The sequence below is a fragment of the Oreochromis niloticus genome, linkage group LG18 (genome assembly GCF_001858045.2).
Source record: "Oreochromis niloticus isolate F11D_XX linkage group LG18, O_niloticus_UMD_NMBU, whole genome shotgun sequence".
NCBI classification, from domain to species: domain Eukaryota; kingdom Metazoa; phylum Chordata; class Actinopteri; order Cichliformes; family Cichlidae; genus Oreochromis; species Oreochromis niloticus.
In genome coordinates, this window is record NC_031982.2 from 7,274,084 (window position 1) to 7,300,076 (window position 25,993).

A 25,993-nucleotide genomic window follows, 5' to 3' on the forward strand; every position below is an offset into this window, starting at 1 on the left:
CTTCACCATCAAGCTCAAAATGACAGACTTTGGAGAGATTCTAAGGAACATTGGGGAATTTGGATTATTCCAGAAGATCACTCTCATTGCACTTTGCTTTCCAAACTTTGTTCAGACTTTTCTCTTTGCCAGTTTTGTTTTCATCCAATCAGATCCAGACAGACACTGCAACACAGACTGGATCCTCAGTGCTGCTCCTAACCTGACCTCAGAGGAGCAGCTCAACCTGACCGTGCCTCGGGAGGAGGATGGGACCTTCAGCAAGTGTGAGATGTTTGTCCCCGTGAACTGGGACATTGATACTATCAGAGAGTACGGACTCAATGAGACCACAGGGTGCCAGGATGGATGGGTGTATGAGAACATGCTCTACAAAGCCACCATAGTCACTGATGTAAGTGAAATTTGTTGTTCAGCAGATCAGTCACCTCCATGAAACATTACATTAATTAGTTTTTCTGTTTGTTTTATTATTATTATTTATTTTATTTTATTTTATTTATTTATTTATTTATTTTTTACAAATACTTACAGTTTGATCTAGTGTGTGGCCAGGCCAGCTTGGTGGAAGTGATTCAAGCAATGTTCATGGCTGGAGTTCTTGTTGGTTCCCTCATGTTTGGACCTTTTGCTGAATCGTAAGTGTGCTCCTTGCAGTAGTTCATTGTTCCCTTTGCACTGAAATACAGAAATACGGTAGTTTTTTACGAAAAGGCAAGCGAATACAGTCCCTCCACTCCAATACACACACAAATGAAAACTTCACAAGCTCAGTTGTATCAGATTAAAACATATTGTTTGCACTACCAGTCTACACTGTACGTGAACATCTTTACCTTTCTGCACTCCTTCCTGGTTGTAAAAACGTAAAATATTAATACTTCTACAGTTAAATAAATATCTGCTATAGTACCAAAAATAATTTACTATTAGCTGAAAAAGATGAGTGGCTGAGAAATGTTTCAAACCATTCCTTTAGGAAAAGAAGCAAATCTTGAAAATACCTCAGTACACATAAAACTTTATTACTGTAAAATTGTGCATAAAGTATCACAAGTACAAATAATTATTCATATTTATTCTACAGAAAACTACATTAAATGGATGAGCTTAAAAACACAGGCCTTTTCAAAAAAAAGTATGTTTAACTTTTCCACGCTCTGTATTCTCTACATCACATGTATTGGTCACGTTAGCAAACAGAAACTCATCTGTTACAATGATAAAGCACTGAAGCTCATTTACTTGGTAATGCTTACTATGTTTCCATACAAAGTGTAAATTGTAATTGACCTCAAAGCAGTAAAAGCAGGAGCTTGCCTCGCATGCTGGTTTTTCATCAGGTTACTGTCAGACCAGCTGTTTATCCACATTGCACATGTGCATAGCACCAGAAGAAAGGGAGGAGCCTGTCACCTTACCAAGCTGAAGTCATGGTTAATGGAAGCCAGACGCAGCTGTAAAGCAGAGAGAGACACAGTTTCTATCAGTAGTAAACAAGCAGAGCTTGACAATAGGCAACTGCAGCCACAAGATGGCAGTAATTTAAATGATGGATACAAACAGTTGAAGAGCTTTATGACAAGCACTGTCATAAAGCTCTTCAACTGTTTGCATCCATCACGTCTGAGATGAAAGGAGAGCGATTGCTTTACTTTGGTACATTTTATTTATGTCTATTTTTAGGACAAGGTGAGCTTGCCTTGCTTGTCCTGACAGTACATCACTGCTTTAATATAATTTTACACTGAATGAATAACTACTCTATTGTCTTATGTTAATACATTAATGCAGTCCGTTAAAATGCCGCTTCCCTGCATATATATCAAAACTGCAAATACAATCATGTAAATAAGTTTGAGGGGACTCTGTGCAGTTCTGTGTACGCCCGATGATTCAGCAGCCTGCAGAACCATCTCGAGGAGATAACTTGAAGAAACGTCTGTGTAGGTTTCCAGCCATCCAGCTCATAGTAACCTAGTAATCATAGTGACCTATTTATTTTTATTGTGGCTGGGTTTAAAGTGCACTGGGATTTACTGAGATGTCGTGCTTATAGAAGATTCTTTTGAGTTTCTCAAGAAGTGCACATCCCAGTGTACTTCAGACCCAGCCACACACTCAGACAACAACTGGTTCATCCCAAGGACAAAACTCCCAAACACAAACTAAACAACGTAGTGTGTGCTGTGCAGTGCAGCCAGGAGTGCTCAGACCTCTATGTTGTAAAAACCACAGAGCCACTTCATAAACCCATGGCACAACATAGAAGAGCCACCTCTACTGGACAAAACTGAGCTGTACATCTGCACCTAAAGGACCAAGACAGATGGTTTGAAAGAGGAGTGAAAGAAGCCATCTATGTTCACTGTGAATGATCATCTTTGAACAGAGGGGGTGGCTTACAACACCAATTCTCTGCTACCTACAATCCAGTTTTGAGATCCCTTCCCAGGCGCCTTAATGCCCACTCAAATCTTGCGTCAGTTGATCTCAATCATGATAGGATGAGGCAAGGTCTCACGATGAGTTTCATCCAAAACCTCTGCTGATAACGACCCACCCTCTTTTTTACACCTCGGCTCATTTGATGAGGCATGTGAGCAATAGTGGGTCAACGACCCCCTTAATTGACAACTCCCACTAGGGCCTAAAATCTGGGACTCTCCACCATTCACTCTTGGAACTAAAGAAGCTTCTAAGAAGAGAGATCAAACGTCAGGTTGATGGCTCGACTGGGCCATTGCAACACCTTGATTCTTTTCTTTTTCAGTCATTCTGTTGTAGATTTGCTTCTGTGCTTGGGATCACTGTTGTGTTGCTGTTGGACAGCTGTTGCCCTCCCATTTGACTCAAGAATACTTTGGTATAGAGAAAAGTTCATGGTTGTATCAATCATTGCAAGATGGCCAAATGCTGTGGCTACAAAACAATCATCGTCAGTCCTCCCCCGCTGTGCTTGACAGTTGGTACAAGGTGTTTGTGCATGATCTGCTGTGTCCTTTGTTTTTTTTTGCCTTTATTTCAAAGTTTTGCAGTCAACGGTAGACAGGATAGAAGGGAAAAGAGAGAAGGGGAAGACATGCAGCAAAGAGCTGCAGGTCACACTCAAACCCAGGCTGCTGTACTTCAGACATAAGACATATGAGCACCTACCTAGTGTGCTAAACTGCCTCCCATTTCAAAGGTCTTGTAGTTTTTTCAAATATAACTTTGTCAATATAAGAGGTTTATCTTTTGGCAACCCTTCCAAACAAAACATATTTTTTCTAATTGTGCTGCTGTGGTCCCACACTGACGTGTTTTTTTTCCCTTCATTCAGCTACAGTTTAAGTAATTTAATGTTTTATTCTGTGTGTTTTTTGTGTAATTTATTTGTTTGTTTTCATATATTACATGTTTCTGTTGTTTGCATGCTTTTATTCTGAAAAAGGTAGTCACTCGTGACCCACGCCTCTCCAATTAAAGGAATGTCTTGTACCCCTACAGGCCAGTAAAAAACTTGAGATGTGGCCAGTACAGTACAGGGAGAGACTCCAACAGGACTGCACAGAGTCCTGTGAAAAACTATTTTTACATATTGTGTTTCTGTCATCTCTTTAATGGCACAATATTAACCAGCAGCTCCTCTGATTTAGTATGCTTATCATAACAGAAGCTAATGTATCACTGTGTGTTTCTCTTGGTGTTTCAGGTTCGGCCGCAAACGAGCAACTCAGATTCCAGCAGTTCTGTTATCTGTATTCACCGTGACAACAGCTCTCTGTCCCAACGTCTACTTATATTTAGTATCTCTGTTTTTGGTGGGATTTGGAGCTGGAGGATATCGAGTCAACAGCATCATACTGTGTATGAAGAGTACACTAACTTTGTACAAACTTTGCAACTAACAATCATTTTAACTGTAAAATAATCTGCCAGTTGTTCTCTCAACGGCTAAGATGATGTTCTTGTAATGTTTTATAGGTCCAACAAGGCTGTACTGATCTGATATTTTCCATTTACACTTTCTACTTCCACCTCTTCCCATTTATTATTCTTATTGTTACTTTTATCTTACTGTTGCCTTTGTGACCGTTTTACATATTTACATTTACATAAGAGACAAAAGATCATCAGTTTCTAAACATAAAGAGGATGGACAAAGGACAAAGACACATTTGTGTATTTTTGCGTCCATCTTTCTACAGTGAGTTTTGTCTTCAACTAAAAACATTTGGGTTGTTGTTGGTTGGTTTGGGTCATTATCCATTCACACTGTGATGTTCTGTCTGATTGGGTGTAAAATAGTAATAGAAAAATATATGTACAGTCAGCCTAGATATTTATAGCAGCTCATGTGCAATGTGAGTTTTTACTTCATTTTTGTTGTTATGTATTTATTTTGTTCCTTTTTAGCTGATGTCTTAATCTAAAATAAACAAACAATTAACATATTTTCCTTATTGCAGCCACTGAATGGATTGGGATGTCCAAAAGATCATGGGGAGCTTGTGTGACTCAGCTGTTTAGTGCAATTGGAGAGTGCGTCCTCGCTGGTATGATCTATGGCATCCGAAACTGGAGACTGGCTCAGCTGATCACAGCAGTTCCGCTTGCAGTTCTTATGATCTACATATGGTGTGCATTTCACTCTATTTATTGAGCCATTTATAAATTTCAAAATGACTGTTTGTTTGAAGTGCCATTTTTTTTCTATCAGGTTTATTCCAGAGTCAGCCAGGTGGCTGTTAAGCAGAGGCAGAAAAGAAGAAGCCAAACAGCTGATTGTCAAAGCAGCAGCCATTAACAAACACCCTGTGTCAGAGTCTCTTCTGGACAAGGTAGTGAATCACATTCAACAGGGGAGGAGTTTTCAAGAACATCGATGGCACCTGTAAAATACCTGAAAATAAGTGTGTTATATTCAGAGATGGGCAGTAATGGGTTACTGTAATCTGATTACTTTTTCAAGTAATGAGTAAAGTAAGGGATTTCTATTGCAAAAAAAGTAATTCGATTTTTGTTACTTTCCCCTAAGCACGCTGTGTTACTGCGTTACTAAACAGTGATTTTATTTGTGAGAGTGTCTCATGACAATGACGTACGAGCGTGCGACGTCCGTTGCAGCAACAGACGTGTAGATCAACAATGCGGGATAGAGTATGATCGTGCAGCGTTTAAAGCGTGGAAGTACTGACATTACTTTGAGTTTCATTCCATAAAAACTGACAAAAACATTAGCGACTTCGGTACACTCTGCGTGGGAAGAAAACTTCTTTCTATAGCGAAAAGTTAAACTTCAAATCTGTGCAAGCACCAAGCAACTGCCACGGGAATGTGAAATTCACAGAGAAATCCCCAGATCCCTCCACTGACATGACCGCTGCAGCACCGGGCGAACCTCCACCTGTTATGTGACGGCTGTGTGCAGGCAGGAAAAGGACCCAAAGTGCAGACTCCGGAGACAAACGTGAACTCAAAAAACAGCTTTAATGCTGAACTCAAAGTAACAAACTTCCAGTGCAAAAATAAACTCAGGCAAGCAGACAGAAACACACAGCATAGTAAACGATAGATAAGAGTAGATCACGACACAGACCAAAGAGAACACAGGGCTTAAATACACAGAGGGAGCAATCAGGAAATGGGAGATAGGAGGGAAACACAGCTGGGGCAAATCAGGGCTAACGAGACAAGGGAAGCAAAACCAGATACACTAACATGAAACACGGACTTTCAAAGTAAAACAAGGAACATAACACAGAGACGCAAACTTAACAAGGGGATACAGCCGACAGGGGAGACAGCAACTATAGAACACAGAGACATAAACCATAAAACAGAACTCTAAGAAAGAAACCAAAGACTAGAAATGATAAATAATATAATAAACTCAAAACCTCTGGGTCGACCCAGGCATCCTAACACCACCAGCCTCACTCCTGCTAACAGGTGAAAATAGATTCAAGAACGACAGGACTTAGTGCTGCTGAATCTTTGATTTTATTTATGTTTTGCTGTGTTTTACTTGCATCTATTTGAAAGAGTGAGTGTAAAGACAATTATTTCATTTTTACATGCTGGAAATAGGTTTAAAAGTTAAACAATTTCTTCAAGTCAAAGACGGTTGCATATAGTTTAAGTTTTGCTTGATGCAATGTGCATAAAGTTAAAAGATTAAAACTAATAAAACAAGTTTTAAAAGGATAATTTTTTAATTTGATTCCATTTTTTTTTATGATGGATGATGCAGAAAAAGTAGAACTGGGACAAAAGGTCTATTGCTTTATAATGTATTCAGGTTGTGTATCATGTTTTTAACAAGTAACTAAGTAATAGAGTAACTAATTACTTTTGAAAATAAGTAATCAGTAAAGTAACGGAATTACTTTCTTGGAGAAGTAGTCAGTAATTAGTAACTAATTACTATTTTCAAGTAACTTGACCAACACTGATTATATTTGGTACCATGCCTGGTATTCTTTTAATTATTTTTCAATAAAGTTTGCAAATGCTTTCTTATAATGGATTTTTATGCCCGTTTTCATCAAGATGGCAATAACCTGTGACTGCTAAAGAGTCAGTCCTCCACTATTACTCATGCAAATGGTGGTGGTGGTGGTGGGGGGGTGGTGTCTAAAGGTTTTGTCCTTTGCTTAAGCTCTGCCTTTGCCCCTCCACCCAGTGACATTAAACTGTCCCTGGTGTTTTTGGCGTAATGTTGCTAATCAAATAAACAAATTAAGTAAGCAAAGTAGAGTCATGAGTAGAGAAGACATTATGTTCATTATTCAACATATTCATGACAAGAGATATGGACTTAGGCAACACAGTGAGTCTGTATGTTCTGCTCATGTCTGTTTGACTTCCTCCCAGTCTAAAGACATGCATGTTAGGGTAATTGCTGACTCTAAATTTGCCGAAGGTGTAAACGGTGTTACGACCCGGCTCGAAATGACCGTAACCAGAGCGGGATGTCACGCGACTTCCCACGCCCAAACAGACACAGCCACAGCATTGGACTTTTAACAATAATTTATTCACACTAATGGCACAATGGGGGGAGTGTATACCTTCGGGGTGAGCTAAGGCCAACACAACAAACAAAACTCAACCTAGGCTTCGGTTCCCCTCTGACCTGTTCATGGAAAAGAAAACAAAGAAATAACACAGACTGACCTCCCTGGTCTACAAACACAGGAGAAAAGAAGGTATCCCAAAATAATCGGCAGCTCACCCCTACTTACTCCGCACCTCACACACATGCCCGACTTTTTAACTAAGAGACTATAGCTGCGGCCGCTCCGTCTGGAACAAAGGCAGGTGCATGGGAAGTCTGCCACACATCCCCCGCGCAGCTCTTCAGACGCCCTTTTGTAGTTCACGTCCACCGCAGGAACCAGTCACATCAGGCCGTTCATTAGGTCCACCAATCACAGCCGAGCCCCTGCACAGGTGAATTTACATACACATATCAAGAAACAGACAAACAGCACACGTAACAACGGTGTTGATGTCAATGGGTGAGGCCTAGAATGTTGACCTGTTCAAGGTGTATCATTTTTTTACATTTGGTTTTTTTTGTGCTAAATTTGCTAAAAGAAATTCTACCTTGATTCAAAGTGATACCACTGGAGGCATAACAAATCTCTATTATTATCAATAATATTAAAATGGTGTTACGATAAACATTATGTCTCCCACAGATTGAAGTGAATAACACTGTGAATAACGAAGGAATAAAAATCATCTTCAGATCATCACTGCTGACCAGATATTTCTTTATTATAATACTATCATGGTAAGTTCAACATCTATAGTGAGGTTAATACATTAAAGGGAAATATTTCGATGCAAAAACATGTTGCCGTTTTTAAATCGTAAGATTTTGAATTTTGAATTTGATGTTTTGATGATTAAATGGCCATTCATAAATGTGTTATAAATGGTTCATGATACAGGAATTTTGTGTCTGATTAAATATGTTTTTCACCTGTTTTAAAGGTTTTCAGTGAATCTTTCCATCTACAGTTTGTACTTAGATATGGAAAGCTTTGGTTTGAGCATCTTTGTAACCCAACTGCTTTATGGTGTTTTTGAAGTACCATCTGTTTTACTCTCCATCTGGCTGCTGAATATTTTTGGGAGGAAAATATTATTCATAGCAACCCTTCTGATCGGAGGAGTCTCTTCTATTCTTATCCTCGCTGTTCCTGATGGTAAATGCTTTGTTACATCGCAAAATGCATTTTTAATTGTCTGCTTATCATGTTTATGTTCACTTTTATTAATTATTTATTTCCTTTGTGCCAGATTACGCCATTGCTGTCACATCTTTAGCTGTTGCGTCTCGTTTTTTCTTGATATGGGCTGGCTCTATTTGTATGGTCTTTATGCAGGAGTTGTTTCCAACATCAGTTAGGTAAGCACTCACAGTTTTTATTCATGTTTGTGAACAATACCCTGACTTGTGTGAAAAGAACACTCGGGGTGGAAAAGACCAAATTAGTGAGTATACCATTTGTCCTCCTGTTTCAGACAAACAGCCACAGCTTTAGGATCCATATCAGCAAGACTAGGTGGATTGCTGGCTCCACTGCTGAACTTGTTGGCCACGTACCACTGGGTCATACCCATCACAGTCTTCAGCTGCCTTACGTTGATAGGTGGATTTCTCGGCTTCTTGCTTCCCGAAACCAAAAGAAAAGAGCTTCCTGAGACGGCTGAAGAGGCTGAGCTCAATGGGTATCAGTGTTTAACTACTGCAGCATCTCAAACATGTTATTTTGTCAGTGATCGTTTTTTCCATCTGTTTCTGTGTTATATCTTTCAGACAAGTTAGTCCCACAAGAAGAACAACTACCAGTCCACATTCGTATTCAACCAAGATGTAGATGTTTGTATACTGATTTCATCTTTACAAATATGTGATGTATTTAAATGAACCACAACCTCAGTCATCATGTACTATAGACGTCCCTGGTTCTGGACTCAGGGTCTGAAGATACATCTGAGGAGACTACAGTCTTATTAAGTTAGCATTTTGTTAACACTTTGGTTTTTAGTGTAACTTTGGCTAACTTTCTGCAGTACAAAGAACCAACTGTAATAATAAATGTAATAAAATAATAATGAATGAAAAAATAAACACTATTCCCATTACTTGTTTCCCATTAACTGCTGCAGCATCACATTCTGAAAGCAACCCTGCTGTTATTCTATCATGTGTTTAACTTTGTGAAGAGTGAATCTTAATCCAAACTATGATCTTTTCATAAATGTCACCAAGTAGTTTGTGTGCATAATTATAATTATAATAATCATTCTCACCATTAGAAACTGTTTTGGGTGATTATTTTGAAATGTTGTGCAAACACACGAACAGCGAAAAGACGTGAGTGAGCAACAATCACTCATCGCTCACTGCATGATGGGCAGGTCCCAGCAACCTAGCCCTACTGCAGCATAGCTAAGGGGAAGCCTCAGGGTCACCTGGTTCAGCCCTAACTATGAGCTGTATCAAAAAGGAACGTTTTAATGCTAAGTAGAGAGGGTGTCTGTCTCCTGAATTCAAACTGGGAGCTGGTTCCACAGAATAGCGGCCTGAAAGCTAAAGGCTCTGCCTCCCATTCTACTTTAAAATGTCCTAGGAGCCATAAGTAGGCCAGTAGTATGAGGGATGAGTGCTCTATTAGAGTGTTATGGTAGTATGAGGTCTTTAAGATTACTAAAAACCTTGTATATATATTCGATTCTCTAGTCCCTGTCGGTACTCTCACTGCTCACTGCAGCACTTTGTTTCCCGATACCAACTGATTGGCTTTTTAGGAGACTCTGACAACTTACTGATATAAGTTACTTCTAGTCCAGCCTAGAAGTAATAAACTAAGTTTTCATCATCACTCTTAGATGATTATTTTATTTTTTTAGTATTTATGTTTTATACAAACTTTTTCAATCCAAACAACAGAGGGAGAATTTTTATTTTTATACTTTAAGACTGAATACATAAATAAAGTTCTGGCACTAAAAGTTACCTGTGTAATTTATCTATTTTTTTCTTTTTATAGACTATTTCAAGGCAACCTGTTATGTTTAATTTGTCAAATTAATAACCTTTTCTGTATTTTGTCATATTGTCAAATCTATCGTTATCATGAGAATACTCTGAAATATCTTGATATTATGTTTGTGCCATATCATCCATCCCTAATGTGATATATAGCCCATTTGCCAATGTGTCTTAACAAGAAGCTGAGTAGGCGTACGTAATAAAGTGGTCATTGAGTGTATATGTCCTGCATATTATGCAAGACTGAAAAACGAGTGAGTTCTGAATCTTTTAATTGGGTATAAATCAGTCACTTTTTTGGGAGTGATATCCACACATACTGTAGAAACACCTCCGTTAGAAACACATCCATTACACATTTAAATGTCTGTTTTGCAAATGTATTCCTGGATAAACTGAGCGTGTTGATAGCTGCTATTAAGCAATGTGTACAACTGGAGTATATACCTTGAGTGTGCTAACACTGCAAAAAAGCGAATCATTTTTTAGTTTCACCTTAGTTACATTTTTACTCATTGATCTCTTCAGTGTTCAGACATAAGTTATAAACTGTATGACTTTCTTGATTGCAGGCACATATTATTACATCATCTCTTTTGGGCTGGAGCATTACTTGTCTCTCTTTTTCTGTTTTTTTTGTGTCAGCTTTTTATAGGAGCAGAGAGGAAAAGCAGAGCTTCATGTTCAATCCTTTATTTGTGTTCAGATTTTTGCCTTCCTTCACAGTTTCACTGTTCTCACTCTTTTTCAGCTCTAGCTTCAGTACTTAGTCCACTTCCTATGCTCTACTCCCAACTCTTATTTGTCACCAACTTAATAATAAATAACTTTATATTTATTATTTTTACTTTTATATTTAAGGCTTTCCTGCATTCTGTTTGTATCTGCCCTTGATTTCATTAGCTCTGTATTTCCTAAAACACACACAAAGCAGCAGTGATACATTTTATACATTAACTATGCCCAGCAATCATTTTATATGCTTTTTTGTTATTGTTGTTTTTGTTATTGAGTTTATTGCCCTGCAAAGCTGCACTTTAGGACTCTTAATGTGACCCACCACTAAGAGACTTAGCTCTGTTTACTGCTTATTACTGACAAAGCGATTCTGCAGCCTAATGAACTTATATTTAAAGCAGCAGACTTGAAATCAACAATAGGTTGGGTTTATATATATGTGTGTGTGTGTGTGTGTGTGTGTGTGTGATGACTTTTGAAACAGCACTGAAAGAAATGATCAGACTGTAGGCATAAAGATAAGAGAGTTTTTACATAGTTGTATAGAGGATAAATAAATGTGCTGACATTACAGTAGTTCAGTAGTTACTGAAACATGGGGTGTAGCTTTTCACAGGACTGCCCGTGAAAAGCTCTATTTTTACATGATTGCATTACTGTTATCTCTTTAATGGCACAACATTAACCAGCAGCTCTTGTGATCGGTGTTGGGAAGGTTACTTTTAAAATGTATTCCACTACAGATTACAGAATACATGCCCCAAAATTTATTTTGTAACATATTCCGTTACGTTACTCAATGAGAGTAACGTATTCTGAATACTTTGGATTACTTAATATATTATCAAGCTTTTTACAACTACATGAATGTTCGATTGCTGTGTGATTTATTACTATTACTGAAGGTTATTTGCCATACCAATACCAACTAGATTTTTAAATCTTAATATAAAATGAGTAACAGTAGCTGAACATTAGGTAAGGCTGCACTTTTTGCAGCGATCTTGCATAGAAAACTATTCTGTGCATATATAAAACAGGTCCGCGGCTCCGAACCGTAGTAAAGGGACCTCTGGCTAATACGTCGGGTTCTGTGTCGGGATCGTAGCTGAAAAAACTAGCTTTACTTTGTTGTCTGGGTCAACTTTCCCAGCGAGAGACAGAGAGAGGCGTTGAAAGGCTGCTCCAATGGAACTTATTGTTTCGGAGAAAAATACGAACACGGTGTACAGTCGAGTCTTAATAGCTTACTTACAACTGGGCTACACTGCCAATGAGGCTACATTCTTAAGGGCTATGCCTGTAACACTCTGCCTATTGCCTATTTTTGAACAATCAGACCTTCACCATCAAGCTCAAAATGACAGACTTTAGAGAGATTCTAAGGAACATTGGGGAATTTGGATTATTCCAGAAGGTCACTCTCATTGCACTTTGCTTTCCACAATTTGTTCAGACTTTTCTCTTTGCCAGTTTTGTTTTCATCCAATCAGATCCAGACAGACACTGCAACACAGACTGGATCCTCAGTGCTGCTCCTAACCTGACCTCAGAGGAGCAGCTCAACCTGACCGTGCCTCGGGAGGAGGATGGGACCTTCAGCAAGTGTGAGATGTTTGTCCCAGTGAACTGGGACATTGATACTATCAGAGAGTACGGACTCAATGAGACCACAGGGTGCCAGGATGGATGGGTGTATGGGAACATGCTCTACAAAGCCACCATAGTCACTGATGTAAGTGAAATTTGTTGTTCAGCAGATCACTCACCTCCATGAAACATTACATTAATTAGTTTTTTTGTTTGTTTTATTATCATTATTTATTTTATTTTATTTTATTTTTACAAATACTTACAGTTTGATCTAGTGTGTGGCCGGGCCAGCTTGGTGGAAGTGATTCAAGCAATGTTCATGGCTGGAGTTCTTGTTGGTTCCCTCGTATTTGGACATTTTGCTGAATCGTAAGTGTGCTCCTTGCAGTAGTTCATGGTTCGTTTCGCACATTATCGAACTACAGAAATACTTTGCTATCATAGCAACAGCTATCCAAATAATTTTAAAATATTTTTCACAACTTAAAAAAGAAATTGTTTGAAATGTTCAGACCCATTTCTTTGCTTTCTTGTCAAGAGTGTGCCGTACACACTCGTTAAGATTTTCCATGACTGCATTGTTATCTCTTAAATGCCACAACATTAACCAACAGCTCTTGTGATTTAGTATGCTTAGTATCATAACAGAAGCCAATGTATCACTGTGTGTTTGTCTTGGTGTTAGGGTTAGGAAAAAACTAGTTTTACTTTGTTGTCTGGGTCGACTTTGCTAGCGAGAGACAGAGAGAGGCGTTGAAAGGCTGCTCCAACGGAACTTATTGTTTCGGAGAAAAATACGAACACAGTGTACAGTCGAGTCTTAATAGCTTACTTACAACTGGGCTACACTGCCAATGAGGCTACATTCTTTAGGGCTATGCCTGTAACACTCTGCCTATTGCCCTCATATTAAATAATTTTTTGAACAATAATTTTTAAAAATATTTCGTCACGTCATTATGCGGGCCACAAGTAGAGGTGACATGGGCCACGAGATTGACACACAGGCATTAGAGCCTCTTAATGCGTTTTTTGTTTGGGTTTCCACCAGCGTGGAATTGCCAAAAATAGAGAGGGGACAGCCTAACATATGAAACACGAAAAGACTGCCGTGTAATCCTTTTATTCCAACAAAGTAACTGTATTCTGAATACCACCTTTTTAAACGGTAACTGTAACAGAATACAGTTACTCATATTTTGTATTTTAAGTATGTAACGGCGGTACATGTATTCCGTTACTCCCCAACACTGCTTGTGATTTGCATAACAGAAGCTAATGTATCACTGTATGTTTCTCTTGGTGTTTCAGGTTCGGCCGCAAACGAGCAACTCAGATTTCAGCAGTTCTGTTATCTGTATTCACCATGACAACAGCTCTCTGTCCCAACGTCTACTTATATTTAGTATCTCTGTTTTTGGTGGGATTTGGAGGTGGAGGATATCAAGTCAACAGCATCATACTGTGTATGAAGATAATACTAACTTTTTACATATTCTGGACAAGGCTACAACTAACAATCATTTTAACTGTAAAATAATCTGCCAGTTGTTCTCTCAACGGCTAAGATGATGTTCTTGTAATGTTTTATAGGTCCAACAAGGCTGTACTGATCTGATATTTTCCATTTACACTTTCTACTTCCACCTCTTCCCATTTATTATTCTTATTGTTACTTTTATCTTACTGTTGTCTTTGTGACCGTTTTACATATTTACATTTACATAAGAGACAAAAGATCATCAGTTTCTAAACATAAAGAGGATGGACAAAGGACAAAGACAAATTTATGTAATTTTGCATCTGTAAACCACAGACAATCAAGACATGATAGAAATGGAGATTTTCAACTTGTAATTCACGGGATTTACAAAAATTAAGCATTAACTGTTTGATAATTAATAATAATAATAATAATAATAATAATAATACATTTTATTTACCCAAGGACAATTGACAATAGAATAAAACACATAATAGAACAATGACAACGAAGAAAAATAAGAAAACAAAAGCACAAGGTAAAATAAACAAACAATAGGTTCACAGTGAATATGCAGATTTGAATAGATGGGTTTTGAGTTGAGATTTAAACTGGCACAGAGAACCAGTGTTTCTTATATCTGGGGGTAGAGTGTTCCACAGCCTGGGAGCAGAGCAGCTGAAAGCTCTGCTTCCCATGGTGGTGAGGCGGAAAGAAGACACAGCAAGCTGGATAGAAGAAGTGGATCGAAGTGAGCGGGCGGAAGAGATAGTGCTTAACAGGTTAGAAAGGTAGGGAGGAGCAAGGTTATGAAGAGCCTTGAAGGTGAGTAGTAGAAGATTGTACACTATCTGGGATTTCACAGGGAGCCAGTGAAGTTCCTGGAGAACAGGGGTGATGTGCTGGTAGGAGGGGGTTCTGGTAATAATGCAGGCAGCAGAGTTTTGAACCAGTTGAAGCTTATGAAGGGATTTTTGGGGGAGACCATGCAAGAGAGAATTACAATAGTCAATTCAGGAGGTAACAAGACTGTGGACAAGAATGGACGTAGACTGAGTGGAAAGAGAAGGACGTAATCTGTTAATGTTGCGTAGATGGAAATAGGCAGAATGGGTGAGATTATTGATGTGAGATTTAAATGATAGTTAACTGTCTAGGATGACACCAAGGCTTTTAACCTGAGGTGAGGGGAAAACTGTGGGGTTATCAATAGTGAGTGAGAAATGATTAGCCTTCAGTAGGTTGGATTTAGTGCCAATAAGGAGGATTTCAGTTTTATCCTGATTAAGCTTAAGTAAATTAGAGCTGAACCACCAATTTGGATAAGCATTTTGTAAGAGAATAAGGTGGGAGAGAGGAATCAGGCCTGCAGGAGAGATATAACTGAGTGTCATCGGCAAAACTGTGAAAATGAAGATCAAATTTACGGAAAATGGTACCAAAAGGGAGGATGTAAATTATGAAGAGAAGATGGCCTAAGACTGAACCTTGGGGTACACCATAAATGACTGGGAAGAGACGAGAGCAGAATGATTTGAGTTGAATAAACTGGGAGGGGTCAAGGAGATATAATTTGAACCGGGCTAGCAGTGTGTCGGAGATACCAAGAGAGGAAAGTCTGCTTAGAAGGACAGAGTGAGAGATGGTGTCGAAGGCTGAGCTCAGATCCAAAAGGATGAGAATGTTGAGAAGACCAGAGTCAGCTCCAAGTAAAAGATCATTAGTGACTTTAAGCAAAGCAGTTTCTGTACTGTGACATGAGCGAAAACCAGATTGAAATCTCTCATAGATGTTATTATTAACCAGGTGTAAATGAAGTTGAGCTACAACTACTTTTTCAAGTATTTTAGAGATTTAAGATTAGAAGATTAGAAATCTGACAGAGGTTGTTAAAGTTGTTACGATCTAAGGAGGGTTTTTTCAGTACTGGAGTGACAGAAGCAATCTTGAGTAAGGAGGGAATGATGCCTGTGGTGAGTGAAGAGTGAATGATAGCAGAGATGAGTGGGAGCAAGGAAGAGATGCAGGATTTCACAAGCCCTGTAGGCATAGGGTTGACATCGACATGTGGTGGGCTTTGATTTACATATGATCACAGTAATATCAGATAAATCGGGAAGATGAAATGTGGAAAAGGGCTCAAAATGGAGAAAAGGTTCTGGAGAGGGGGTAGACACAGCATTTGAACTGAGTTGCTGGTGAATGTTATTAATTTTTGTAGTGAAGAACAGCATCAAGGAGTTATAGGTTTCAGAAGAATAGAAGTGTGGTGGTAAAGCGTTGGAGGGCTGAAGAAGTTTGTTGAGAAGTGAAAACATAGTCCTGGAGTTAACCTCACAAGAAGTGATAATACCAGAGTAGAAGCTTTGTTTGTCCTGGTTGATGGAGTCTTTATATTCGAGTACATGACATTCATAGATTTCTGCGTCAACAGTTAAACCTGATTTCTTATATCTACCCAGCCAGAGAATCAAGGACATTGAGTAAACAATTATTATAATATAACAAGAGATCATCGGGGTAGAATAGTGGTCTGGAATCTGAATATTGTCCAATCTGGTAGTGAGAATTTCCATATCAATGTTCTTGATGTTGCGGAACGGCAGTTAGGCGGGTTGGCTTGGTAGAAGCACAGCAGAGAGTGAGGTTGAATGAAAGGAGGAAGTGGTCAGTTATGGGGATTTCAGCAGAAGAAAGATTCGATGGAGTAAGACCAGGCAGTAGATCAAGTCCAAGGTGAGTGGGAAAGTTGATAAACTGTTTGAATTCAAAGCCCTCGAGACAGGAGGAAAAGTCCCTGGTGAGCAGAAGGTTATTATTATCCATATGAATGTTGAAATTTCCCATCAAAATAACATTTGGGGAGAGAGATGAAAGGTGGGTTAGTAGGTTCGCAAAGTCATTGAGAAAGAGAGAGTTAGGTTTGGGGGGGCAGTATATAGTAGCTATGATGGTGGGTATAGGTCCAGTCAGCTTACATGCAAGGCACTCTAGAGAAATAAATCTATCAAAATTAACTGGCAGGACTTTCAAGTGCTGGCAAAAAATGATCGCGAGACCACCCCCGCGACCTGAGCAGTGAGGTTTCGTAAAGTAAACATACCCCGGACAAGTGGATTCATTCAGTTGAGAAAAATCACCAGGTTGTTGCCAGGTTGGGGTTAAACAGAAACCAGCCATTTTTATAGAAAGTTCTTCATTTTCAGAGGCTCATGAGTAGTTGGACAAAATCAGAATCAGAATCAGAATCTGCTTTATTTGTCACGAACAGGTTGCCCTGCAGTGAGATGGGACCCCCCCCCGACCTTACACACATTACACAGACATCACATGGGGTTACAAGTCGGAGATCGGTAGCGTTGCAGAAAAGAACACTGAAATGTACACAACAAAGGGACGGTACAAGAGGAAAAAAAAGAGACCTCCTCTCATGCTGTGCTTCCATGGCAGGACAGCACGGGAGCAGGAAACAAAAAAAACTCCTCTGCACAAAAAAAGCACATGAATAACCACAGCACAACATTATGAAAGACACAACAAGCCACAGGGTAGGGTAGGGGGATATCATGACACAATAAACACAGTGTGCACATCTGATCTGGGACTGCTGCAACCTTTCGACTGCGCCGCCAGCTGACCCGGTGTCCACATCATGGGGGAGGGAAGCATCGAAGGCGTTTGGAAAGGGAGGGGGGATCAGTGTGTGCATATCAGTGTATGTGTGTGTGTGTGTGTGTGTGTCCATAGTTCAGTGGAGACAGTGTCCTTCGCCCTGCCAGGCTAAGTAAACAGTCTACCAGCCAACCCAGGTGGCCTTGCATGGGATGGGAAGGAACAGTCTCAACATAGTCGTTATCAGGGATTGTTTTGATCGGCTCCAGCCTTGAGCCCGCAGCTGGCGCCGGAGGGGTAGCCACATTATGATAGCAATTGTCTTCCAGCAACTCATGAGAATTTCGAGCTGTTTCTTTTAGCACTCCGACACTGGTCCCTCCATCATCCGTTGGAGAGCTGCGAGTTTTTCCATGATGTTATTTACCTTCGAATCCAAGATCTTGTCACTCTTTTGCTCACAGAGCAGATTCTGAGACCTTGCGACCGCAGCCAACTAACCAATGAATGAAAATGACGGCTATGCAGCCGTCTTTAGCTTCTGCTTGTTTGTGGATCTTTGTGGTGGCTTTGTCAGTTTTGTCTTCAACTAAAAACACACTTGAGAAATTCGTGAGTTGTTGTTGGTTGGTTTGGGTCATTATCCATTCACACTGTGATGTTCTGTCTGATCAGGTGTAAAACAGTAATAGAAAAATATATGTACAGTCAGCCTAGATATTTATAGCAGCTCATGTGCAATGTGAGTACTTTTTAAGGTTTGTTCTTTGTATTTTATAATTTTTTGTATTCTTTGTATCTCAATTAAAATAGCAATTAACATATTTTCCTTATTGCAGCCACTGAATGGATTGGGATGTCCAAAAGATCATGGGGAGCTTGTGTGTCTCAGCTGTTTAGTGCAATTGGACACTGCGTCCTCGCTGGTATGATCTATGGCATCCGAAACTGGAGACTGGCTCAGCTGATCACAGCAGTTCCGCTTGCAGTTCTTATGATCTACATATGGTGTGCATTTCACTCTATTTATTGAGCCATTTATAAATTTCAAAATGTCTGTTTGTTTGAAGTGCCATTTTTTTCTATCAGGTTTATTCCAGAGTCAGCCAGGTGGCTGTTAAGCAGAGGCAGAAAAGAAGAAGCCAAACAGCTGATTGTCAAAGCAGCAGCCATTAACAAACACCCTGTGTCAGAGTCTCTTCTGGACAAGGTAGTGAATCACATTCAACAGGGGAGGAGTTTTCAAGAACATCGATGGCATGTGTAAAATACCTGAAAGCAAAATGTTTCATCTGTAAAACCCAAAAAGTTTAAACTTTAAATAATTGCCTTAAATTTTTAAAGTTGATTAATTTAAAGGATAAAGTTTATTATGTCACATTTTCATTACATTTGACATACACCTTTTGACTACAATAAAACTAACATATTTAGTAATTAAATTAAAAAAACATTCAGTAACGCCTACTTCAAGTTTTCAATCATGTGTCCCACTGGAATAAGTTGACATAACTTAAAAGAAATTAGTACAATAGTTACTTTTTTAGTTTAGTTACTTTGAATGATGACAGACTAAATAAAGGTATGTTAAAAGCATGTTAGTATTCTGGTGAGCTGTTTACCTGTTATAGAGGAGTACAGTGAAGTGTTCAGGACAGATTCTGAAAAATCCTGAGTCATCCATACATGGGAAAGGCCAAAGAACAGAACTATAAGGGAAAAAAACAAATAAAAGTACATAATGTTTGTGGTAGGGGCATATTTCAATTGACATAAGACAAGAAGAATGGTGCATCCTGGACAGGTCACCAGGCCAATCAAACATATATACAAAAAAAATTGTTCGCGTTAATACAAATAAGACAAAAATGAAAACAATGTGGACTATTTCTAAAAGTCAAAATCTCAGTTTGAGTTTCATGTCAAATAGTCATTTGAGTTGGACCCTACATGCAGGACTCGGATGCAAGACTAACTTAGAGTCAGCTTTACTGCTGGACATTCAGGGAGCTGAATATAACAAACTTAAACTGGCAAATACTTGAGGCCTCTAACACAGGACATTCCAAATAGACAGGACATACAGCTAGAGGGATGAGGGAGATCACAACAATAGACAAACAAGGCTGAGACACATATATACAGGAGGGTGATGAGGGTAGTAGAAACAGCTGGGGAACACAGAAGGAACAGATTAGGTTTGACGAGACAGAGGAAGCAAAACTGAACATAATGCTGACGAGACCACAACTAACAAAATAAAACAGAAAGTAAAAAACACGGAACACAGAGACAAAGAGCAAAAGATGTGAGCTTGACAAAGAAGAACTAGAAACATGGATGACTTAACTTGGAAGCACAAGCTACAAGTCTAAACGATGTAGAACACATAATAAATTCAGAAATGCATCATAAACCCATACATCTCAAAACACTTGGTCAATGACCGTGGAACCACGAAAGACTTACTTGTTTTGTGAGTCTTCTACTTCAATAAAGTCATCAGTTAAAGTTAAGACGCCTGTCAAGTTTGGTGCAGAACATGTTGGGCATGCTCTGTTTTAACTCCTTCCAATGTTAGAACTCTGTGTATACTTACATTATAAAAGAGCAAAGGTAATTTAACTATGGTAAAGTGATAGTTATGGTTATTCTCCATACAGTGATATTTGTTCCTCCATACAAGTGTAAAGTGCTACTTCAAGTTTTGACCTGCCAGCACCTCTGCTGTGTTGACAACAAGGATCTAAATTGTTAACCAAGGTGAAAGAAGTGGATAGCACATTCAGTTTCTAGTAATATCACATATTTTCAAGGCACCAATTTAATAAGACGTCCAAAACAAGAATCGTAACTTTCAAAGGGCTGTTTAAACTTGCCTAAACAAAAAGTTATCAAGAATTTTTTTTAGCAGAAAAAGAATCATTCTATATTGCTACTATCTTTTGCTTTAATTGAACAACCATGCAGCAACATATTCCCCGCAAAATGTTCAGCTATTTCTCTACATGATCATATCACTAAATAAAGACTTTAACCAGCTCCTGTCACTCACAATGTCCATTACCATTACATTACATTTGCTCCTGACGGTTCTTACTCCATTCAAGTCCATCACCTTAAATTTTAAAGATTATTCTTTGTTATAATATCTGTATATATGTCTGGAGAGTATTACATTAAAAAAAAAAGGGAAACAATTAAATACCTGCTTAGAATTACGTTTTCTATAGTTTAAAAACTTAGTGGTCTGTCTCAGCTCAGTGAACTCAGTCAGCTAACTTAGTGAAGCTACTGTGTTAGCTTGTTAAGTGTTAGCTTATTAGCTGCTAGCTACAGTGCAACTGAATGAGAATTTCTTTGCTGACACTAAAATGGCTTGGAAAACAGAAATCTAAAGAAAATTAGAATACTTACTGTGATATAATACTGTGGCGAGCTCAGACACGGAGGAGACAGAGGTTTCTTGGGAGCACAGCCGTTTATTTATATCTGCGCAAGAACACTGCCGCTACCTAACTGCTCAGCGCGGCAACCACAGAACAACAACAAAAAAGGCGCTCTCTCACCGGAAAAACACAGTCGCCGAGAGAGCGCGTCACCCGTCACCATGACAACATGACAACAAAAACATAACTGTAATAACAGAACCTCCAAACAGCCCCGACCCGCTACATAGCCCCCACCTAAGGGGTCAGTCATCCCCGACAGCCCCATTACCCCACACAAAGTCCCGCAAATGTCCAGGTGCCTTCTTTTGGCGCGCCGGAAAAGTCACTCGGATCAGAACATGGGGTGTCACCAGCATCCCCTGCCCTGGCGTCTGCCGGAGCGAGCGGTCGGTACAGTGAAAGCCTGTCCCAGTGCAACACCACCATGCGCCCCGGGCCCGGCATGCGGATACGGTACACCACTTCCGTTAGCCGCTCCACGACCTCCGCCGGCCCTTGCAAGTGACTGCACAGTTTGGGGGACACTCCTCTCTTGCGAACCGGGCAGTACACCCAAACCTTGTTGCCAGGCACGAAACCCCCCCGGCACTTGGTGTCATAGGCTCTTTTCTGTCGTACTCCGGCGCTGGCCTGGGCCTGGCGGGTGTAGTTGTGAACAGAGATGGGCAGTACTGAATCTGATTTCAGATTCTGATATCAAGTGCGGGAGAGAGTATAGCATGCAGCGTTCAAAGCGTGGAAGTACTGACCTTATTTTGAGTTTGATTCCATAAAAAGTGACAAAAACATTAGTGTCCGTTGTGCGTGGGAAGAAAACTTCTTTTTACAGCGAAAAAACCCCCTAAACTTCCAAGCAAGCAGCGAGTGCGCTACGACATAATGTGAAATTCACAGAGAAACTCGCGGATTCTTCCACTGACCGCTGCGGCACACCTGCACCAGGGTAAACCTCCGCCTACCCCAGTCCTGCTTTATAGGTGAAAATAGAGCAACAGGACCGCTAGTCTTTGATTTTATTTATTTTTCTGCTGTGTTTTACTTGCATTTATTTGAAAGAGTGAGTGTAAATACAAAAAAATATTTTTATTTTCTATGCTGGAATGTGCAGAAAATAGGTTTAATTGTTAAACAAATTTCTTCCAGTCAGAGAATGTTGCATATAATTTAATTTTTGCTTGATGCATAAAGTTAAAAGATTTAAAGTTTAAAGTTTTAAAAAGAGACGTTTCCATTTGATTATATTTTGTATGATGGATTATGCAGAAAAAGTAGAATTGGGCTGAAAGATCTATCGCTTTATCACCTATTCAGGTTGTAAATCGTGTTTTTAAAAAGTAACTAAGTAACTAAGTAATTAATTACTTTTGAAAATAAGTAATCAGTAAAGTAACGGGATTACTTTTTCAGGGAAATAATCAGTAATTAGTAACTGACAGTGTTGGGAAGGTTACTTTTAAAATGTATTCCATTACAGAATACTGAATACATGCCCCAAAATGTATTCTGTAACGTATTCCGTTACGTTACTCAATGAGAGTAACGTATTCTGAATACTTTGGATTACTTAATATATTATCGTGCTGTTTACAACTATGTGAATGTACTATTGCTGTGATTTATTACTGATACTGAAGGTCCGCGGCTCCGAACCGTAGTAAAGGGACCTGTGGCTAATACGGTGGGTTCCGTGTCGGGCTGGTAGCCGAAAACTAGCTTTACTTTGTTGTCTGGGTCAACTTTGCTTGCCAGAGACAGAGAGAGGCGTTGAAAGGCTGCTCCAACGGAACTTATTTTTTCCGGAGGAAAACACGAACACAGTGTACAGTTGAGTCTTAATAGCTTACTTACAAATGGGCTCGTCAGGCACTCTTCTTGGCTGCAGTGGTTATTATTATATTTACATGCTTCCAGCTCCCGTTTTTGCTCCGTGACAGCTCGGACTTTTCCTTTCTCTCCCTCCCTCGCTCACAGACACATAACGTGTATGGCAGTCCATTCTCGCTGTAGCACGGACTACACTGCCCATGATGCTACATTCTTTAGGGCCATGCCTGTAGCATTCTGCCTTTTAGCTTAGCACAACAACAACAACAAAAAAGCGCTCTCTCACCCAGGAAACACGCAGAGAGAGAGCGTCACCCTATAACCATGGCAACCGTAACGCTGCCGCCTGGAACAACATTACGTAGCTGTCAAACAAACCCAAACAGTCCGCGACAATATGAAACAGGGAAGTACCGCCGTGTAATCCATTTATTTCAACAAAGTAACTGTATTCTGAATACCACCTTTTTAAACGATAACTGTAACGGAATACAGTTACTCATATTTTGTATTCTAAATACGTAACGGCGGTACATGTATTCCGTTACTCCCCAACACTGGTAACTGATTACTTTTTTCAAGTAACTTGACCAACACTGGTCGTGAACCACCTGCAGCCGCTCCCTCAGCCTCCTGTAGTAGTCCATCTCTGGCCCACCGTCAATCTCCGGCTCGGGGGCGGACCCAAACACCAGATCCACAGGCGTCCGGAGCTCCCGCCCAAACATCAAAGCGGCAGGTGCGCACTGGCTGGACTCCTGAGCCGTAGTCCAATACGACCAAAGGACCAGGGGCAGATGTCGGTCCCAATCCCGCTGGTGGCGGCTGGTGAGAATGGCGAGCTGGGTAGCCAGTGTGCGGTTAAAACGCTCGACCAAGCCGTCGCTTTGCGGGTGGAGCGGTGTGGTTCTTGTCTTCTCCACCCCCAGCCGCCGACAAATCTCCCCGAAGACCTTCGATTCGAAGTTGCGCCCCTGGTCACTGTGGAGCTCAGCCGGGACCCCAAAACGGGTGAACATCTCCTCCACCAGCCTCTCTGCTGTCGTCGTCGCACTCTGGTCCGGCACTGCGTAGGCCTCCGGCCACTTTGTGAAATAGTCCATAGCCACCAGCACATACCGGTTCCCTGACTCCGTAACGGGGAAGGGCCCTAGGACGTCCACTCCCACTCGCTCCATCGGGGCCCCCACCAAGTACTGCTGAAGGGGGGCAGTGGAGTGTTGAGTTGGGCCCTTCTGCGCCGTGCAGGTGTCACAGCAATGCACGTGAAGTTCCACATCCCATCGACAGCCAGGCCAGTAGAACCGTCCCCTGAGGCGGCGGAGAGTTTTGGCATTCCCATAGTGTCCTGCCCCCACCGAGCCGTGGACAAGCTCAAGCACCTGCGACCGCAGTGACTGAGGCACCAACAGCTGCAGGAGATCTCTGCCCTGACCGGGGGCCCGCCATCTCCGGTACAGGAGGCCGTCGTGGGTCTCCAGGTTGTTGTGCTGGGAGTAGTAGGCCTTCACCTCGGGCTCCTGTCCCGACACCCCCGTCCAGTCTGGGCGTTGCGCCGCCTCCAGCCAGGCCCCCACCTGAACCAACGTCGCGTCAGCCTCCTGCTCCCGCTTCAGCTGCTGCGTTGTCAATGGGAGCCACCCCCCTCCGCTGGCTGTGGCCTGAGCAGTAGCCACCCCAGCGCCTCCTGGGCCCACTCCTCCTGTCGCAGACAGTAGCGGCACTCGACGGCCATGCAGGGCCGTCTGGAGAGGGCATCAGCGTTGCCATGCTGTCGACCTGCCCGATGCTGGATCTCGAAGTCATAGCCCGGAAGGACCTCCCACCAGCGGGCCACCTGACCTTCTGGGTGTTTGAAGTTCAGGAGCCAAGTCAGAGATGCATGGTCAGTGCACAGGAGGAACCGGCAGCCGTGCAGGTATGGCCGGAAGTGCCGCACCGCTAGCACTACGGCCAGCAGCTCCCGCCGGGTCACGCAGTAGTTCCTCTCAGCTCGCCCCAGAGCACGGCTGAAGTATGCCACCACTCGTTCTCCGGCCTCGCCCTGCTGGGAAAGGACCGCCCCGACTCCTACATTGCTAGCGTTAGTGTCCACATTGAAAGGTTGCCGGGCGTCAGGGTAGGCCAGGAGTGGGGCTCTGGTGAGGGACTCCTTCAGCTGTGCAAAAGCCGCAGCGCAGGCATCACCCCAGCCAAACGGCTGGCCCTTGTCAGTCAGGCGGTGGAGGGGGCTGGCTATCGTCGCGAACCCCTTGATAAACCGACGGCAGTAGGAGGCTAGGCCCAGGAAGCTCTGCAGTTCTTTGACGTTCGAGGGAGTCGGCCAGTCCCGGACCGCAGCCACCTTTGCGGAATCTGTGGCGATACCTTGAGTGCTGATCACATGGCCTAAGAACGTAGGCCGACGGCTCCGGTTGGTCAGCTGCTCTCTGCTCTGATCAGTGGAGTGCCGCTGCCCGAATCGCCTCTCGAGTGCCGCGGTGAGGGCCTGGAGCTCATGCTGCTCTGCCGGGGCTAGGTCAAGGAGTATCTGCAGTGCATCTCCCTCTAATGCTAGCGCTAGGTGTGTAGCAGTCTCCTCTTCGCTCCAGCCACTATGTCTGGCGGCCAGCCGGACTTGTGAGAGGTAGGGCTCTAGCAGGGTTAGCCCGTTGTATTTCGGTACCTTAACTGGCATGGTAGACATAACTGCTCGCGGTTGGGGGCTCGGTGTGTGGGTCGACAGAGGTAGCCCATGAAGCATTGCCCTAGCGTCGGTCGTGACGGGCCGCCGCCGCGGTGCGCTCGCGCCATCGGGACCCATCGGGGGACTTACGTGGCCGCTCACGTCCTCTCTCTTCAATCGCCAGCTTCCCAAGCGGGGAATGTTCTCCTCGACAGCTTGCTCCAGCCTCTGAATGTCTCTCTCCATTATGGCGAGGGTGAGCTATCCCACTTCTGACACCAATGTGGCGAGCTCAGACATGGAGGAGACAGAGGTTTCTTGGGAGCACAGCCGTTTATTTATATCTGCGCAAGAACACTGCTGCTACCTAACTGCTCAGCGCGGCAACCACAGAACAACAACAAAAAAGGCGCTCTCTCACCGGAAAAACACAGTCGCCGAGAGAGTGCGTCACCCGTCACCATAACAACATGACAACAAAAACATAACTGTAATAACAGAACCCCCAAAACAGCCCCGACCCGCTACAATACTGGTAATGTTTTACACTTAAGAATGCAAAGCCACTTTAC

General features: G+C 41.7%; 2 protein-coding genes across 2 annotated transcripts; both read left to right on the forward strand.

Annotated features, from left to right (window-relative positions):
- Positions 1 to 9,080, forward strand: LOC102082453 (solute carrier family 22 member 13). The gene is made up of 10 exons (XM_019347386.2): positions 1 to 394; positions 535 to 638; positions 3,695 to 3,849; positions 4,452 to 4,620; positions 4,703 to 4,823; positions 7,689 to 7,783; positions 7,987 to 8,201; positions 8,296 to 8,404; positions 8,521 to 8,727; positions 8,816 to 9,080. Exons 1-10 carry the CDS (start codon positions 20 to 22, stop codon positions 8,874 to 8,876), a joined length of 1,611 nt encoding a protein of 536 aa, XP_019202931.1. The 5' UTR covers positions 1 to 19; the 3' UTR covers positions 8,877 to 9,080.
- A 2,979-nt stretch (positions 9,081 to 12,059) lies between these two features.
- On the forward strand, positions 12,060 to 19,103 carry LOC106096791 (solute carrier family 22 member 14). Its single transcript, XM_019348381.1, has 5 exons — positions 12,060 to 12,527; positions 12,651 to 12,754; positions 13,697 to 13,851; positions 18,320 to 18,488; positions 18,570 to 19,103. Exons 1-5 carry the CDS (start codon positions 12,153 to 12,155, stop codon positions 18,745 to 18,747), a joined length of 981 nt encoding a protein of 326 aa, XP_019203926.1. The 5' UTR covers positions 12,060 to 12,152; the 3' UTR covers positions 18,748 to 19,103.
- Positions 19,104 to 25,993: the final 6,890 nt, after the last annotated feature.

Coding starts and splice junctions, on each gene's coding strand:
- LOC106096791 (XM_019348381.1), top strand. CDS start 12,153: ATGACAGACTTTAGAGAGATTCTAAGGAACATTGGGGAATTTGGATTA. Junction 12,755..13,696: donor TTTGGACATTTTGCTGAATC/GTAAGTGTGCTC, acceptor TTGGTGTTTCAG/GTTCGGCCGCAAACGAGCAA. Junction 18,489..18,569: donor GTTCTTATGATCTACATATG/GTGTGCATTTCA, acceptor TTTTTCTATCAG/GTTTATTCCAGAGTCAGCCA.
- LOC102082453 (XM_019347386.2), top strand. CDS start 20: ATGACAGACTTTGGAGAGATTCTAAGGAACATTGGGGAATTTGGATTA. Junction 4,621..4,702: donor GTTCTTATGATCTACATATG/GTGTGCATTTCA, acceptor TTTTTCTATCAG/GTTTATTCCAGAGTCAGCCA. Junction 7,784..7,986: donor TTTATTATAATACTATCATG/GTAAGTTCAACA, acceptor CCTGTTTTAAAG/GTTTTCAGTGAATCTTTCCA.